Here is an 11,929-nt window from a genome sequence, read left to right as displayed (position 1 = left end):
TCACAGACCCCCATAGCCCAGGGAGGAGCCCCCATAGCCATAGAGACCCCCATAGCCCAGGGACCCATAACCCCCATAGCTCCACAGACCCCCATAGCCCAGGGAGCCATAACCCCCATAGCCATAGAGACCTCCATAGCCTGGGGAGCCATAACCCCCATAGCCATAACCCCCATAGCCATAGAGACCCCCATAGCCCAGGGGGCCACAACCCCCATAGCCATAGAGACCCCCATAGCCCAGGGAGCCATAGCTCCCATAGCCCCACAGACCCCCATAGCCCAGGGAGGAGCCCCCATAGCCATAGAGACCCCCATAGCCCAGGGAGGAGCCCCCATAGCCATAGAGACCCCCATAGCCCAGGCAGCCATAACCCCCATAGCCCCACAGACCCCCATAGCCCAGGGAGCCACAACCCCCATAGCCATAGAGACCCCCATAGCCCAGAGGGCCACAACCCCCATAGCCATAACCCCCATAGCCCAGGGGGCCATAACCCCCATAGCCCCACAGACCCCCATAGCCCAGGGAGGAGCCCCCATAGCCCCACAGACCCCCATAGCCCAGGGAGCCATAGCCCCCATAGCCCCACAGACCCCCATAGCCCAGGGAGCCATAGCCCCCATAGCCATAGAGACCCCCATAGCCCAGGGAGGAGCCCCCATAGCCCCACAGACCCCCATAGCCCAGGGAGGAGCCCCCATAGCCATAGAGACCCCCATAGCCCAGGCAGCCAATACCCCCATAGCCCCACAGACCCCCATAGCCCAGGGAGGAGCCCCCATAGCCCCACAGACCCCCATAGCCCAGGGAGCCATAGCCCCCATAGCCATAGAGACCCCCATAGCCCAGGGAGGAGCCCCCATAGCCCCACAGACCCCCATAGCCCAGGGAGGAGCCCCCATAGCCCCACAGACCCCCACAGCCCAGGGAGCCATAGCCCCCACAGCCCCACAGACCCCCATAGCCCAGGGAGCCATAGCCCCCATAGCCCCACAGACCCCCATAGCCCAGGGAGCCATAACCCCCATAGCCCCACAGACCCCCATAGCCCAGGGAGCCATATCCTCCATAGCCATAACCCCCATAGCCATAACCCCCATAGCCATAGAGACCCCCATAGCCCAGGGAGCCATAACCTCCATAGCCATAACCCCCATAGCCCCACAGACCCCCATAGCCCAGGGAGCCCCAAGAGCCTCCAACAATGGGGGCTCCAGCAGATGAGGGCACAGAACCACAACACGAGTGTTTTCAATGATGCAACAGAAGTTTAATGAGAATGAAAAGAATGAAACCACATTGGAATCTCAAGAAGGTAAACCCAAGAAGTCAGAGGGAAATGCACTGTGAAATCTCTCACTGCATTCGGTGACAGGTGTGACAAAAAGAAGATCACAAGGACTTGAACCCACGGAAATATCAGGAAATAATTCAAAGGGCTGAAAGGAGAGGTGAGGGCACTGAGCAGGACCCATGAGGGCTTCCACAGAGCTCCCACTCAGCCACTCAGGGGTGGATCTGCACTTTGCCTTTCCCTTCTCCATCATTCCAGGGGGTTCTCCTGCTCTGCTCAGCAGGTCCCGCAGCTGCCACGGCCATACCTGTTGTACCAGGAGTAAGGGCTGCAGGAGCCAAAGCCATAGGGCCTTCCATAGCCATACAGGCCCCTGGAGCCCCCACAGCCCCACAGACCCCCATAGCCCAGGGAGGAGCCCCCATAGCCCCACAGACCCCCATAGCCCAGGGAGCCATAACCCCCATAGCCATAGAGACCCCCATAGCCCAGGGAGCCATAACCCCCAGAGCCATAGAGACCCCCATAGCCCAGGGAGCCATAACCCCCATAGCCATAACCCCCATAGCCCAGGGAGCCCCAAGAGCCTCCAACAACGGGGGCTCCAGCAGATCCCACGACGGAATCCTGAGGGAAGGAGCTGAGGATGGGTCCAGGGAAGGTGACCACCACGGGGGGTGGCTGGATCAGGGTGGTGGAGTCGGGGCACTGGCGCACACAGGGCTCGTTGGCGCTGTCAGCGAGGGGCTGGGGGCGGGCGACGCCGCAGGCAGAGCCGGGGTACAGGTCGTAGCAGGACATCTCGTAGGGTTGGAGCTCACACTGAAGAATGAGACTGAAAAGAAGACATCAAAATTCAACATTAGAAACAACCAGTCAGGGTGAATAATTTGATTTCTCGCTGTGTGATTTTAATACTTTTCACGAAGAGGATTTTCAGAAGTTCTCTAAACGTTGTCGACGCAACACGTGGGGAATGTCCCACCTTGCTCAGGAATCTTGTCCCTCAGGATACCCCATAAAAACTAAGATGTATTTTCACACATTAAACAGGAAACCAAGGAGCAAAAGCACAGAGAGCAAAGTGACTTTGTCCAAGGTCATTGGATGAGTCAGCAGGAAAACCCGGCTTTGGGTTCAGCAGGAGATGGAGCTTATGGAGAACTTAATTACAGTAGCTCCCTCTTCCCACTCATCCCAGTTTTGATGAGAGTCAAGGGAACAACAGATTATAGGATTGCAGCTGCCTGGATTTCTCAGAAAGCCATTTGACAAGACAGTAAAGAGCAAATCTGTCCTTCGCTGTGTCCTGTGAGTCCTTTGGCAGAGTTTTGAGGAAGAATTTGAAAGCAGGAAAGTAAAGGAGAACCAGATTTGCTGTAGCAGGACAAGTGTTGCTCATTATCAAACATTGAACCTTATATGCAAATTTTGAGATGCATTAAAGGTGTCAAAGTGAGAATCAGAGAATCACAGAATCAGAGACTATCTCAGCATGGAAGGGACTCATAAGGGCCAAGTCCAACTTCCTGCTCTTTGTAAGACTAATTAGAAGTGAACCAGTCATAGAAACCTGAAATGGTTTTGGTTGGAATAGGTTTTTAAGCTCATCTAATCCCAATGCCCTGCCATGGGCAAGGACACCTCCCACCATCCCAGGTTGCTTCAACCAGGCCTTGGACACCTCCAGGGATGGGGCTGTCACAGCTGCTCTGGCCTCACTCCACAGGGTACCAGGAAGGTGCATCAGCCACCCCAGAGAGTGAAGAACCTCTTCATTAGAACCTCTGTCACCAGTCAAAGCATTTACACCCAACAGAATGGATGGTGAACATCAACTCCAGTTGAAACCAGCACTGAAAAGACACTCTGAGAGCAACAGAGAAGAATCAAACTTACCCAAGGCACCAAGAAGTCAAGGGAAGTGTTTGGAGGAGCAATGAGAGAGAAGGGCTTTTATATCAGAGCTTGGAGGTACAAGATCAGCACCAGTTGCCCTTCCCAACTTCAACCACGCCACCACCAAGATGATGAAATTATTGGGTTCATTATTGGTGTTTATGAGGCCTCTCAAATTTGTTTGTAACAATGATCTAAGCATCACTTGAGATTACGGAGAATTCTTTCATCTTGTGATGACTTGGGGGGGAAATTAATACCTGACATGGCTCCAGTCACTTCTTTGGAATTACAGCAGGAATTTCTGAGCAGCTTTTCTTGGTGTGAACTTCACACCTGGAGAGCGTCTCAGGGGTTTGTTGGAGCTACAAACTGCAGTGTCATGGAGGGGGGGATTTGTTTAAGTGCCTCTAATTCCCATTACAAGCTGCCAGGACAGAAGTTAAAGGCTGTCCATGTGGAATGCAGGAAGTCTGGGGGTGGTTTCTGCTTGTTTAACCTCCCCACCTACAGTTGGAGGTCACAGCACCCTTGGGAGTTGATGATGTTTTCCAGTGGGATGTAATGAGAGGAATTTGGTTCAGAATCAGAGAATTGTGGAACACCCTGAGCTTAAAGGGACCCACAGGGACCATCAAAGTCATCAATTCCTGGCCCAAACAATCCCATCACATGCCTGAGAGAGTTGCCCAAACAGTCCTTGGGTTCTGCCAGGCCCACAAAAGCAGCAGCAGCTCCAGGGACCTCCAACATGTGCTTCAGTCTCTAATCAGGGTTTATCTGGAGAATAAAATTCAACCTTGAGCAGGAAAAACGATTGAATCCTTAATTTTGGAGTGCTGAGAACTCTTTCCATACAGAGGTGACCTGAAGCAGTTTCTCCATTCATCAACTCAAGGAGTTGTGGGGTCTTCCCAAAACGTGTAGGGCCAAGTGCAGAATTCCATGTAGGAGACAGAGAGGAAACCCTGACCCTCCTGAGGCCTCTTTTGAGTTTGGAGATAAACAAGGAAGGAGTTTCTGGAGTCAACAAAAGCCACAAAGGGATCAAAGATCCCCAAGAGACTTTTCCCAGGTACTGATGGTTCAATTTCAGGACCAAGATGGTCTTTGAAAATATTGAACAGACCTGTGGAAACACGAGATTTTTTTCAGTACAAATGGATCTTTTGGTGCAAAATTGGAATGGGATGAAAGGGCTTGAAGTGATTGACTTGGATTCTTGGGAATTTGTGACCTCCTGTTTCCATAAAGGGGGAGGTTTCTGTGTCCAATTATGAATTTGGAATGTTTGGTACAAACAAAGGCTCATTTTCCCTTTGTTTACAGATTGGGCTGTTTCAATATTGCAGACTCTGTGCCACAGATTATCTCTAAATGATGAGGTGGAGCTCCCAACCTTTGTGGTGGTTAAAAGGGGTTTTGGACAAGGATATTTTCAAGCTTCCAGGGAACAAGTCTATTCAAATGCTGCAGATGATCCACCAGATTAAAGGCATGGACCTGGATTTGGGTGCCTTGCAATTAGGGAATGACATCACATTCAAATACCTTGGTTGAGATATTTGACCTTGGTGCAATCAGTTTGTGGCTGAAGGCAAGAGATTTGTGCACCTTCAGGGTTTCTTCAGATGTGGAAGGAATGAAAATATCAATGGAATCTAAAAAAAAATTGAATTTCATGAGCTGAGTTTGATTCAAAGACTCTTTCAGGGCTGAAGCAGCCACAGTTCTCTGAGGTTTTGGTTTTTCTCTGGGTTCAAGAGTTCAAGGTCAGGTTGGATGGAGCTTGGAGCAACCTGGTCTAGTGGAAGGTGTCCCTACACATGGCAGGAGGTGGAATGAGATGATCTTTAAGGTCCTTTCCAACACAAACCATTCCATGATTCTGTTATTCTATAAATGCAGTGAGAGACAGACCTGTTAGGAGAATGTCAGTGCTTTGAAAGGATGTTCTGTCTCTGCCTTCTGCTTAAAATGGCCTGAAGGACCTGTCAGAGTTTGAGAAAAGCAGAGGGAGAGTCATCCAGGACTGAAGGCACAACAGAAAAAGCAAGAGGTGCTTCCCCAAGTCCCTCGGTCATGAGATGAGACCATATTTGTGTTCAGAGAGCTGGGGGGGCTCAGCCTGGAGAAAAGGAGGCTCAGGGGGGACCTTCTGGCTCTGCAATCCCTGAGGGATCCAAACAGGTTTGGTGAGCAGGAGCTCCCCAGAGATGGACATGAAGGGAAGGAGAAACCCAGGAGGGTTCACATGGTGTGGAAAGAGGGAAGAAAACCAAAAAGGAAGGATGAGAGTCTTGTGGTGGGTGTTTATTGTCCAGGAGAGACACTGAGGGGCTGGAGCTTGGCCAAGGATGAGAACGGGGCTGGAGCAGCAGGAGGAGGGTCTGGAGAACTCCTGAGGGAGATGGGGGGGCTCAGCCTGGAGAAAAGGAGGCTCAGGGGGGACCTTCTGGCTCTGCAATCCCTGAGGGATCCAGGGCAAGGGTGGGATCTTCTGCCAGGGAACAGGGACAGGCCAAGGGCAAGGGTGGGATCTTGTGCCAGGGAAGAGGGACAGGCCAAGGGCAAGGGTGGGATCTTGTGCCAGGGAAGAGGGACAGGCCAAGGGCAAGGGTGGGATCTTCTGCCAGGGAACAGGGACAGGCCAAGGGCAAAGGGCCTCAGGCTGTGCCAGGGGAGGGGCAGGTGGGACATGAGGAGGAATTTCTTTGTGGAAAGGGTGGGGAGTCCTTGGAAGGGGCTGCCCAGGGAGGTGGTGGAGTCCCCACCCCTGGAGGTGTCCAAGGAACACCTGGAGGTGGCACTGGGTGACAAGGTGGGGATGGGACACAGGGTGGACTCGGTGACCTTGGAGAGTTTTTCCAGCCTAAATCCATCCTTGTGGCTGCCCCACCCCTGGAGGTGTCCAAGGAATGCCTGGATGTGGCACTGAGTGACAAGGTGGGGATGGAACACGGGGTTGGACTCGGTGACCTTGTAGGGCTTTTCCAACCTAAATAACTCCGTGATTCTGTAACAGAAAAGCATTTAATTACCACCAGATGCTCTCCATGCCATCCTCTGGGTTCAACATTGCTCTTGAATTAAGTAGCTGAGAGTCCAAACCATGAAGACCAAATTGATGACCCCTGAGCTGTTCCGAATGATCTTCTCTCCACGTATGTTATAGCCTGGGCTTAATGGCCAAAAATTGTGCCCATCAGGTGAGCAGACAGGTTTTGCCATCAAAAGTGGACAAGCCAAGGAAGAGCATTAGGATAATTCCTGCTGTAATGCCGAGGATGTGAATGGAATGATAACAGGAATGGGGATGGCACCGTCTGAGATGAAAGAGGTTCCTGTGACGAATTTCCCCATCGTGTTTCACGAGACTTGGGAGCCACAAACAAACAGAGAGTCAGCAAAACTTTGAGGACCTACGTGGCATACAAGTTTTGGGTTTGCCCCAATTATGCACATCCACAAATTGCACCTTAAGTTGATCCCTGGGATCTTGGGAACTGTATAAAAGCTCTGCCAAGCCAGAGCTCTTCACTTCACCTTCCTCTCTCTGGTCACCTCCTTGAGAAGGGTAAGCACCAATCTGTGGGAATTCTTGCCTAAAATTCCAATGTCTCTTTTAGTCTGGTTTATTTGAGGTTGGGATCATTCACAAGTGCTCTGAGATTGTTAATGATGGTAGATTGTTTTATTCTGAGTTTATTTCTCTTCATCTGGTGTTGGACACCCACGTGTTTGGGTTTGAAAGGGTAAAACTGGGGTTTGCAAACATTGTTTCCTGTTAGTAGAAGGTGGAGGCACCAAAGCAGCTTCCAAAACTTCAGCAGAAGGTTTGTTGAGTCACTGGGACTTTTTTATGGATTGTATAATGTAAGTTCTTGAAATGTGTTGTTGAGGGGACAAGTTGAAGGGTAAGTCAGTTCTGTGAGGAACAGCTGAAGGAGCTGAGGTGGCTCATCCTGGAGAAAAGGAAGCTCAGGGGGGAACTTCTCACTCTAGAGCTCCCTGACAGGAGGTTCAGGTGGGACATGAGGAGGAATTTCTCCCTGAAAAGGGTGGGGAGACCTTGGAAGGGGCTGTCCAGGGACGGGGTGGAGTCCCCACCCCTGGAGGTGTCCAAGGAATGACAGGACATGGCACTGGGTGACAAGGTGGGGATGGGACACAGGGTGGACTTGACAAGGTGGGGATGGGACACAGGGTGGACTTGATGGTCCTGGAGGGCTTTTCCAACCTCAGTGACTCTGGAACTCTGGGATTAACCACAAAGAGTATTATTGTCTAAAGAAGTATCAAGAAACAAGGATGAAATCAGGAAATCCCAACCTACCCTTTGAATTGTCCCTGCTTTGATCTCAGTACCACCAGAAACGTCTTCTGTAGAGATGTTTTACTGTTTCTTGTTGGGGGGAAAAGTTGTTTGAGGTGCAGATGTTGGAAAAGTGGCTGCAAAGTGTCGTGGAAACAGTTTGCAAAGGCTGGATGGTGCAAACCCACATCTTAGTTCTTTGCAGGATGTTCTGAAGGATGAGGTTTTCTCAGCAAGGTGGAACATTCCCCACATGTTGAACTGACAACACTTAGAGAACTTCTGGAAATCTACTTTGTGGAAAAAAAAAGGCTCTTGAGATTGCAAAGAAGGAACTCAATTTCTTTACTCAGAATCCTTGACTGGCTGTTTTAATGCTGAATGTTTTAATTTGAATGAGAAGTGATGAGAGAGAAGAGCTTTTATATCAGAACTTGGAGGTACAAGATCAGCCCTGATTGGCCTTCCCAATTTCAAACATGTCATCACCAAGATGATGAAATTGTTGGGTTCATTACTGGTGTTTATGAGGCCTTTCAAATTTATTTGTAATGATGATCTAAGCATCAGTTGGGATTGTGGAGAATTCTTTCATCTTGTGATGACTTGAGGGGGGAAATTAATACCTGGCATTGCTCCAGTCACATCCTTGGAATGTGCCTTGGGTTGAGCTGGCAAAATACCAACTGCCCAATACAGAGTCAAAACCTGCCAAGAAAAGGGAGAAAGGAAAATAAACTAGAAAGTCAAAACAGGTTTATACATTTATAGAGAAAGGAGAAAACTAAAAGAAAATTAGGACACAAAACACACACAAATTTCTACCTCCCACCAAAATTAGATTTCATTACTCTGGATTCAAAAAGCAACCCCAAAGACACCCAGCAAAGAACAGAAAGAATGGGCTGCCCAGAGAGGGGGTGGATTCCCCATCCCTGGAGGTTTTTCAACTGAGCTTGGCCGTGGCACTGAGTGCCATGATCTGGTAAAGGGACTGGAGTTGGACCAAGGGTTGGACTTGATGATCTCAGAGGTCTCTTCCAACCCAAACCATTCTGTAATTCTGTGGATGTGGCACTGAGTGAGAATCCACCAGGTCTTGATCCAACCCCACCATGTCTTGATCCACCATGTCTTGATCCAACCCCACTGTGATCACCAGCCCAGGGCACAGAGTGCCAGAGTGATCCCAGTGGGGTTGGATCAAGGGTTGGATTTGATGATCTCAGAGGTCTCTTCCAACCCAACTGAGAAGAGCAACGAGGCTGGAGAAGGGACTGGAGCACAAGTGCTGTGGGGAGAGGCTGAGGGAGCTGGGGGTGTTCAGCCTGGAGAAGAGGAGGCTCAGAGGTGACCTCAGCACTGTCTGGAACTCCCTGAAGGGAAGTTCTGGCCAGGTGGGGGTTGGTCTCTTCTCCCAGGCACTCAGCAATAGGACAAGGGGGCACGATGGGCTCAAGCTCTGCCAGGGGAAATTGAAGTTGGAAATCAGGAAAAAATTCTTTGCAGAGAGAGTGCTCAGGGATTGGAATGGGCTGCCCAGAGAGGGGGTGGATTCCCCATCCCTGGAGGATTTTCAGCTGAGCTTGGCCGTGGCACTGAGTGCCATGATCTGGTAAAGGGACTGGAGTTGGACCAAGGGTTGGACTTGATGATCTCAGAGGTCTTTTCCAACCCAATCCATTCTATGATTCTGTGGATGTGGCACTGAATGAGAATCCACCACATCTTGATCCAACCCCACTGTGATCCACCACGTTTTGATCCAACCCCACTGTGATCACCAGCCCAGGGCACAGAGTGCCCTGGGCTGGTGATCACAGTGGGGTTGGATCAAGGGTTGGACTTGATGATCTGGGAGGTCTTTTCCAACCCAATCAATTCTATGATTCTATAACAGAATGGAATTGTCTTCTCTGTAGCCTGATCATCACTGTGTGTTGCAGGTGAGCTTCAACCCTACGAGATGTCCTGCTACGACCTGTACCCCGGCTCTGCCTGCGGCGTCGCCCGCCCCCAGCCCCTCGCTGACAGCGCCAACGAGCCCTGTGTGCGCCAGTGCCCCGACTCCACCACCCTGATCCAGCCACCCCCCGTGGTGGTCACCTTCCCTGGACCCATCCTCAGCTCCTTCCCTCAGGATTCCGTCGTGGGATCTGCTGGAGCCCCCGTTGTTGGAGGCTCTTGGGGCTCCCTGGGCTATGGGGGTTATGGCTATGGGGGTCTCTATGGCTATGGGGGTTATGGCTCCCTGGGCTATGGGGGTCTCTATGGCTATGGGGGTTATGGCTCCCTGGGCTATGGGGGTCTGTGGGGCTGTGGGGGCTCCAGGGGCCTGTATGGCTATGGAAGGCCCTGTGGCTTTGGCTCCTGCAGCCCTTACTCCTGGTACAACAGGTATGGCCGTGGCAGCTGCGGGACCTGCTGAGCAGAGCAGGAGAACCCCTTGGAATGATGGAGAAGGGAAAGGCAAAGTGCAGATCCACCCCTGAGCTGCTGAGTGGGAGCTCTGTGGAAGCCCTCATGGCTCCTGCTCAGTGCCCTCACCTCTCCTTTCAGCCCTTTGAATTATTTCCTGATATTTCCGTGGGTTCAAGTCCTTGTGATCTTCTTTTTGTCACACCTGTCACCGAATGCAGTGAGAGATTTCACAGTGCATTTGCCTCTGACTTCTTGGGTTTACCTTCTTGAGATTCCACTGTGGTTTCATTCTTTTCATTCTCATTAAACCTCTGTTGCATCATTGAAAACACTCGTGTTGTGGTTCTGTGCCCTCATCTGCTGGAGCCCCCATTGTTGGAGGCTCTTGGGGCTCCCTGGGCTATGGGGGTCTGTGGGGGTATGGGGGTTATGGCTCCCTGGGCTATGGGGGTCTGTGGGGCTATGGGGGCTCCTCCCTGGGCTATGGGGGTCTGTGGGGCTATGGGGGCTATGGCCCCCTGGGCTATGGGGGTCTCTATGGCTATGGGGGTTATGGCTCCCTGGCCTATGGGGGTCTCTATGGCTATGGAGGTTATGGCTCCCTGAGCTATGGAGGTCTGTGGGGCTATGGGGGTTATGGCTCCCTAGGCTATGGGGGTCTCTATGGCTATGGGGGCTCCTCCCTGGGCTATGGGGGTCTGTGGGGCTATGGGGGTTATGGCTCCCTGGGCTATGGGGGTCTGTGGGGCTGTGGGGGCTCCTCCCTGGGCTATGGGGGTATGTGGGGTTATGGGGGCTATGGCTCCCTGAGCTATGGAGGTCTGTGGGGCTATGGGGGTTATGGCTCCCTAGGCTATGGGGGTCTCTATGGCTATGGGGGCTCCTCCCTGGGCTATGGGGGTCTGTGGGGCTATGGGGGTTATGGCTCCCTGGGCTATGGGGGTCTGTGGGGCTGTGGGGGCTCCTCCCTGGGCTATGGGGGTATGTGGGGTTATGGGGGCTATGGCTCCCTGGGCTATGGGGGTCTCTATGGCTATGGGGGTTATGGCTCCCTGGGCTATGGGGGTCTGTGGGCTATGGGGGCTCCTCCCTGGGCTATGGGGGTCTCTGTGGCTATGGGGGTTATGGCTCCCTGGGCTATGGGGGTCTGTGGGGCTATGGGGGTTATGGCTCCCTGGGCTATGGGGGTCTGTGGGGCTGTGGGGGCTCCAGGGGCCTGTATGGCTATGGAAGGCCCTATGGCTTTGGCTCCTGCAGCCCTTACTCCTGGTACAACAGGTATGGCCGTGGCAGCTGCGGGACCTGCTGAGCAGAGCAGGAGAACCCCCTGGAATGATGGAGAAGGGAAAGGCAAAGTGCAGATCCACCCCTGAGCTGCTGAGTGGGAGCTCTGTGGAAGCCCTCATGGCTCCTGCTCAGCGCCCTCACCTCTCCTTTCATCCCTCTGAATTATTTCCTGATATTTCCGTGGGTTCAAGTCCTTGTGATCTTCTTTTTGTCACACCTGTCACCGAATGCAGTGAGAGATTTCACAGTGCATTTGCCTCTGACTTCTTGGGTTTACCTTCTTGAGATTCCACTGTGGTTTCATTCTTTTCATTCTCATTAAACCTCTGTTGCATCATTGAAAACACTCCTGTCGTGGTTCTGTGCCCTCATCCGTGCCCAATGTGCCCCCTTTGCTGGGCAGAGCTGCCAGCTCTGCATGTGGCTGCAACGGTGTTGTGCAAACCCTGCCCATGGAGTGAAAGTCTCCACGGAGAGCCCTTGATGGTCCTATTTCATCACTGAATTGCAACAACATCATCACAATGTGGTGGCTAAAGAGGAAGAGAAGCTTTCTCTGCATGTTCCTTAATTAGAGTCCCCACTCCTGAGCTCTGTGTGCTGGTGACACCTTTAAAACCATAACAGAGAACATGTGCATGGCCACAGAACCACAGATGTGGGTTGGAAGGGACCTTAAAGATCACCCAGATCCAATCCATGGGCAGGGA

General features: G+C 52.0%; 3 protein-coding genes across 4 annotated transcripts; 1 reads left to right on the top strand and 2 right to left on the bottom strand.

The window, feature by feature from the left end:
- LOC139683851 (shematrin-like protein 2) lies at positions 1–1,478 on the bottom strand. Its single transcript, XM_071579348.1, has 2 exons — positions 1,475–1,478; positions 1–1,199 (listed from the first exon to the last, which is right to left on the bottom strand). The coding sequence occupies exons 1-2, from the start codon at positions 1,476–1,478 to the stop codon at positions 1–3; spliced, it is 1,203 nt and encodes a 400-aa protein (XP_071435449.1).
- On the bottom strand, positions 1,292–3,230 carry LOC139683918 (scale keratin-like). Its single transcript, XM_071579439.1, has 2 exons — positions 3,197–3,230; positions 1,292–2,132 (listed from the first exon to the last, which is right to left on the bottom strand). Exon 2 carries the CDS (start codon positions 2,096–2,098, stop codon positions 1,574–1,576), a length of 525 nt encoding a protein of 174 aa, XP_071435540.1. The 5' UTR covers positions 2,099–2,132; positions 3,197–3,230; the 3' UTR covers positions 1,292–1,573.
- Positions 3,231–9,477: 6,247 nt separating this feature from the next.
- LOC139683919 (scale keratin-like) lies at positions 9,478–11,365 on the top strand. 2 transcript variants are annotated; one of them, XM_071579440.1, is made up of 3 exons: positions 9,478–9,718; positions 10,548–10,713; positions 11,145–11,365. In XM_071579440.1, the coding sequence occupies exons 1-3, from the start codon at positions 9,478–9,480 to the stop codon at positions 11,239–11,241; spliced, it is 504 nt and encodes a 167-aa protein (XP_071435541.1). In that variant the 3' UTR covers positions 11,242–11,365. The 2 variants fall into 2 exon arrangements, with proteins under 2 accessions (XP_071435541.1, XP_071435542.1); XM_071579441.1 differs by lacking the exons at positions 10,548–10,713; positions 11,145–11,365 and having other exon boundaries at positions 9,478–9,939.
- The last annotated feature ends 564 nt before the right edge of the window (positions 11,366–11,929 follow it).

The sequence above is a fragment of the Pithys albifrons genome, chromosome 30, assembly GCF_047495875.1.
Source record: "Pithys albifrons albifrons isolate INPA30051 chromosome 30, PitAlb_v1, whole genome shotgun sequence".
Lineage (NCBI taxonomy): Eukaryota > Metazoa > Chordata > Aves > Passeriformes > Thamnophilidae > Pithys > Pithys albifrons.
Note: the sequence above shows the minus strand (reverse complement) of the source record. Positions and strands in the feature narration are given on the sequence as shown.